Here is a 6,503-nt window from a genome sequence, read left to right as displayed (position 1 = left end):
AACAGTTATTTAACATGTTAGTTGATTGGGTGTTGGGGTTTTCTATTTTGTATTGTGCCATTTAATGTTCTTCATCTTTGAAACCCAAATGCTTCACATTTATGGTAACAGGGATCACTTTGCAGATGAGTATACATAAGCAGAAAGCATTCTAGTCTAGACAATAACTTTCTTAACTTGTAGGTAGAAAAAAATCCCGTAGAGGTCACTGAAAAAAGATCTTCAAAAGAATTTTAATATGACAGAGGTGTCATGAAAGATTAGTTACTTTCAAGTTAGTTTCAAGGTCCATTCTTTCGTTCTTCATAATTTCAGGGCAGTTTTCATTTATAACTATGCTAGTTATCATTGTTCTCTAAACAGAGTATGGAATTAAACTGTTAACAATTAATGAATGTACCCAAAGAACATTTATTTTAAATTCTTTTATAGCTTGCTGTTAGATGTACATACTAAATCCATAACATTCAGATGGTTACCACATATTCACAATTGCCAAATACAAATACACTTTGCATAAAAAATTCACTACTGCTACTATAATTTTCAAAAAAATATTTAAAGCCCTTCCTTTAATAAAGATAGGTGGTTTGCACAGAAAATACAATATGTAATCATAATTAGAAGTATAAACAGTAGTCTTCCTTCTTGTGGTATGTTTTAAAGTTTTCTTCTTTGTAGTCTTTGTTTTTCTTCCTAAGGATTTTATAGACAATATAGTCATCTTTTTTCTGTAACGATTTTCTTTTTTCTTTTTCTTTTTCTTTTTCTTGGAGTGGAGGAGGGGCACTGTCCATTGACAGCCTAGAGTAATGTCTTCGTAACTGTGGCCAAAGCAGACATGGTATATTTCATAATTTTTACATGTCACTAAGGCAGTCTTCTGAGATACTAGGCAGAAAGATCATTTTCTAAGTTAAAAAATTTCAAAACTTTCTAAGGATAACCAGAAATTCACAAGAAATGGTAATAAGTAATTTGGTGACTCCATTTTCTATTATACCCTATGAAGACTTGACCTTCATCTTGGCAACTAAGAAAGCAACAGGCAGACCAGAGCTGTGTCTAGTCATTGTCATAGATGCAACCTGAAGAAAGAAAACACAAATGTAAATATTATTGTAGAACACATACTGTCTAGGTGTTCCAAGCTTGGGAGGTCAAGTGAAAAGATGCCGACTTCTACGAAAAGGAAAAACAAGAAAAAAACAAACAAGCAAATTGAGTCACAGAAAACTAGTTAAATGAAAGGGTGAATGCCTAATCTCACTCAACACACAATTTTAATCACATTTCTGGACAGATTTATTTTCTACCAACATGAGACCCATTCTTGCCCCTTTGGAATTGCTTTAATGGAAATCTTTGGTGTCCATTTTGAAGTTAAAAGTATTCTGCATGAATCAGAATTGCATGTTTCACAAGACTGACAACAGGATCTACACTGTACTTCACCCGACTTGAGAATAACTTCTTAGGTAACAGTTTAAAGATATATGGTACTTCTACTAGACTTCTTACTATTCACTGACCACTATGCCTATGCTTTTTGATGAAAGAAATCATATTAAGATTCATAGTCTAATGGGAAATTCACCAACATTTTTACTTCTCTTTCCAAAGCATTCTGCCCTCCCTGCCCAGGCTTATGTGAATAAAGGATGTTTTTCTCCCCATCTTACCAGGGCATTTACCTTTCTTAACATTTTTAAACAATTCAGATCCTGATCATATTGGAAGGATCTAATTAATCTACCAAGCTAGTTTTCTTATTTGCACAGAGTCAGTATACAGTAGCTGTTTCGTGCTGTGAGTGCCATGAGACTTACCATCAGCAATATCGTCATAGATCTCTCCGTCACTGTGAAAGTAGAAAAGAATGCTTCTGAAAGCAAATGTCTGATTACCTTGAAAACAATATGCAGAGCAAGAATACAGTTTTATATAAGACGATTAAAGGTTTGTAAGGGTAAGAAGTTACATGTTCTATGCTAGTAAGTGGAAAGAAATTTCATGTTCGTTTTTCTTCTTTCATTGGCTCAATCAAGTCTTATGTTGTGCTCTGCGAACAGAATGACTGAAACGTGCTTCAAGAGAACAGACTGTGCCTTGCTCAGCTTTGAACCCAGCTGTGCTCTCTAAGAAATGCTTGTTGAACTGAACAGACTTCAACCATGCACAACATTCCATCGAGGGCTTGCATCCACAATTGTAAAGAATTTTTGTATCTATTAACATCACATATTCATACTTTCACTTGAATTCCAAATGTGAAATGAATTACAATAATAGTTGGCATGCCTAGGAAATGGCTGCATGCTTTTTATATTTTCTAATTATGATTTATAAATATTAATCATCAAGAACATACACACTATTTATAGAGTAATTAGCCATTATAGAGTTGTTGTGGAGATTTATATATAACTGTAAAATACTGTGTATGGTTAAACAAGCATCCATAATAGTGATTTTGGTTACTTTTACACAAATTAGGGGTTGCCCAGTCCTGAATCTTTGTGAAATATTTTTCTCAATAAGCATTTAAGTCCCTCTGGTCTCCCAGGAGACACATACATGAGTAAGACACACACTTTGATTTTAAGCAGTTTATAATCTAAAGGGAGAGTGAGTGGCAGCTAAGTAATAAATTTAAAAAATGTTACAAATATGATAATAGTCTTGAAACGTAGGTGGCAGTTACAAAGCTCAGAGAGTAAAGTGGCCTTGTCACTCGGACACAGTCCCTCTGGGGTCCGGGCTTCTCTCTGTGCCTTGTTGTGCAGGCAGCAGCAGGCCTGTCCAATTTCTGCCAGCTGCGGCAGATGCTGCGAGCTCCCTGTGTCTTCTCTGAGGCGGAGGGAGGGCTTGGCTAATAGAACTCTCACACAAACGCAAAGAGGACAGATTTTCCTGTCATTCAGTCAATACACATTTATTACGTATTCACTGTAAGTATTGTGTGTGGTGAAAGTATAATGACATAGTATACTTTCTTAATTTACTCTTGATGATTTTAGAATAATCCCTGATGAAGATACTGTCCTATTCATTTTCACCAGTTTTACATCTTTCATGGAATGAAAACCATTGAAAAAACCGCATGTCTTACCACCATAATTATTGCTCTGATCATTGCTTTGAAAACAAAGGTATTATGATCATTTCTTCTTTTCAGTTTCTGCTAGTTGGCTGCTAATGCCCTTAGCTGTGGTCCCTCTTTCTGACTGATGATGTCATGTTGTTTAAAAATGAGTGGTTTGTGACTCTTGATTTTTTTTTTATTGTACTGAATTCCATAAATGTTTGTTTTAGCACATGGCCTACCCCAATAATGGAACTCTTTTTTTATCCTGGAACAGGACAGAACTTGGAACAGAATCTGGCAATGTTTAGGGAGACTCCAATGGTATACTGGTACCAGACTGCGATACAGTGTGACAACGTCTTATTCATAAGAATACAGAAATCATTGAGTACAATTTTTCTTCCTGGTATGCATCCAAAAAAGGCAATATAATACTCTACTATGCCTCTTCCTAATGAAAAATCCTCAACAAGGGCCTAAGCTAGAAGCTTAGATGATATTAATAGATAATAGATGACAGATAAAATAGATGACATTAGCACCTATTGTGTAGACATTAATTGGCCTTTAATTAACACAGCTAAACCAAATGTGTTAATCACCAAGTGAAATACAGAATATTAATGAATGAAAAGTTAGGACCTTTATCCTGTCTTGGGTGTTTGCTGGAGGGGAGCTCAATGAATATGGAAAACTCTGAATTGTATAGTCATGAGCTGTAAGGACTTTTAGCTGTTTAAGAGATTTGCACTTGAGGAAAGTCTTTATAATGGATTCTAATATTGGCATCAGTATAGAATGCTTTTTACTTTAATCTAAAAATGTTAATGTATTGAAAGATGGGGGAGGTGGAGAAACTCATTGTCTCATACTCCTCCAATGCCTGTAGCAGTTGGGGTTGGGGCAGGCTACAGGCAGGAGCCTGTGACCTGGTCTGTCTCTCATACAGGTGATGGGGGGAGGGGGGGTGGTCAAGGGCTTGAGCCATCATTTGCTGCTCCTCAGGGTGCACATTTACAGGAAGTGGAGTTTGGACCCAACATAAGTGTTCTGACATGGACCCAGGCATCCTAAGTGGCAATACTATGCCAAGCACACAGCCCACATGTTATTTTTATATTTATTTATAATAGTTTAGTAGATCATGTTACTTAGTGATATTAGGAATCTATACTTCTAATCCAGCTTCCTGCTAATGAGCACCTAGGGAGATAATGACTCAGGTTGTTGAGTCCCTGCCACCCAGATAGGAGTCCTGGCTTGCGCCTGGACCAAACTGGTGATTGCAGGTACATGGGGAGTGCATCAGTAGATAGGAAGGTCTATTTTCCGCCTCTATTTCTGATGTTCTGCCTTCCAAACACATACACTTTTTTCTTGAATAAAAATGAGAAGCACAATTTTTTTTACAAGTACAATAGTAGAAGGAAATGGGCTTACTTGTCAACCAGGCAACTCCGGAGGACATAACCATCTGTGAAAGAAAATGAAATTCACTTTATTCATCACACATGTTTGAAAATATGTAGTATTTTATAAGAAATTAAAAAATAGTTGTAATGCATCCATCTTCAAGTATGATTATTTTTCCTGTTTTTGTCTACTTCTCTTCTTTTCCTTAACTTCTTTCTCTGACGTGTCTTTTTCCCACCATTTGAAAACTTTCCTTCTCTCTCATTTAAACAAAATAACAACAACAATAATAACAACCTTAGTTCTTTTCTCTCAGCTAATGCAAGTTGGAGCTCAGGATTCCTTCCGATTTTAGTCTTATTTCCTCAATGCGTTATGCACAGGGCACAGTTTTAGAAAGAACTTAGTAAACGTGGCTTGGAAAAGTAGTTTACAAATAAGTATTTTGAATGCAGTTAGATGTAAGACTTACCTTTTTAAATTTCATTATCAAGTAGTTACAACTGGATTCAGACTCATGATGAAAGAACTTCCCCTACAGCTTTTTTTCCTCCATTATATAGAATGTCAAAGTTTACATTGTATCACTTATGAAACAAACATACTGTTATTAAAATTGTGCGTTACTAGAAGACCAAAAATCCCGATACCACTGATCTAAGTGATGCCCTGGTTTCACAGAAAAAGATCATGTTTTATGCCAGAAAATTAAGCTCCTAAAAACCTACTTGTTTTTGTTTGGTTCTGGATGGAACAGAGGGACAGAGAGGATTTCCCTTCACTGGTTCACTTCCCAAACGGCAGTAATAGAGCGGCTGGGGCAGGCCGAAGCTGTAGCCAAGCCTACTGTGCAGGTGCAAAGAACTCAAAAATTTGAGCTTTATTTCCTGCCTCCGAGGGGCCTCAGCAAAGAGCTGGATCAGAATTAGATTTGGATTAGATTAGAATTGGATTCTGATGGGGGATGTGGTAGCTTAACCAGCTGTACTACCACTCCTGCTGGCCCCAGCTTTATGTTTTAGGGAATACTCTGTTATTTTGCTGTTGTTTGCTGTGTGGAACACAGACGCATCAATGATTTGAATATTTTATGTTTTCTTAAAAACTGCATCAAGTAGATGGAGAGTAGTGTAGTACTGTGCTGCTGTATCTTACTTCCCTGAAATGATGTGATAATTTGGGGCTCATTAGCTATTAAATTACTATTATAGAACATTCTTACAAGATTAATGGCTTCTAATATGGCATAGATTTTTGCTGTCTGATATCTTAAAGACTCTCTGCTAAAACTTGGTTCTATTAAAAGCATGATTCATGACAATGTCAAAACACTTACCCTGAATCTTTGTATAATCTCTCCAGCATGGTTCTTAATAATGATTTTTTTTGGTGGTGGAAACATATTCTCTTTACTCATGACACATGTATGAGAGGACTTCAAAAAGTTAGTGGAAAATGGATTAAAGAATGATGTGTATTTTCCTGCAAAGTTTTGGAAGATCATTGGGACATTCATCATAGGGAACAATAATGAAAAGTACTAACAAAAAGATAAAAAAGCGTTTTCATGCTCTGTGGTGGAGACTGGTGTTTGGTACACATTCTGACTCTGTGGGTGCCAGTGCATCAGGAATCCTCACAGATCACATGAAATTATTTGGAAACCTCGCATTCACAGAGCAGAACACAGTGGCTTGAACCAAATGTTTTGAAATACATGTGGGGTAGAGCTGGTTAGAAAAGCAACACCCACTCCCGATATGTTCTCATTAATTTCTTCCTAGAGCATTTGCTTGCTCTGGTGCAGATGTGTCTCAGGACAAATGACTCACCTTTAAAAATAAAAATTTAAAATTACCAAGGAAATTTAAAAAAAAGGATCTTTGGAGGACAGAAGCAATCCTAATATTTTCAAAAACCTTTTTACTTAGTAAAGATGCCAGTATAGTATTTAATCACTTTGTGTGTGAGAAAATCCAGACATAAATACACTCATTATGGT

At 36.3% G+C, this 6,503-nt stretch overlaps 1 protein-coding gene across 3 annotated transcripts in view; it reads right to left on the bottom strand.

The window, feature by feature from the left end:
• Positions 1-6,503, bottom strand: part of FYB1 (FYN binding protein 1) — a 145,514-nt gene continuing 139,011 nt past the window's right edge. For all 3 annotated transcript variants that reach the window (XM_058680110.1, XM_058680112.1, XM_058680111.1), the window contains 3 exons: positions 4,529-4,562; positions 1,830-1,861; positions 1-1,088 (listed from right to left, as the gene is read on the bottom strand). In XM_058680110.1, coding sequence (XP_058536093.1) covers positions 1,066-1,088; positions 1,830-1,861; positions 4,529-4,562 — 89 coding nt within the window. In that variant the 3' untranslated portion in view covers positions 1-1,065. The remainder of the gene's footprint in view (positions 1,089-1,829; positions 1,862-4,528; positions 4,563-6,503) is intronic.

Source organism: Ochotona princeps, chromosome 23 (assembly GCF_030435755.1).
Source record: "Ochotona princeps isolate mOchPri1 chromosome 23, mOchPri1.hap1, whole genome shotgun sequence".
NCBI classification, from domain to species: domain Eukaryota; kingdom Metazoa; phylum Chordata; class Mammalia; order Lagomorpha; family Ochotonidae; genus Ochotona; species Ochotona princeps.
This window is presented reverse-complemented; position numbering and strand designations above follow the sequence as displayed.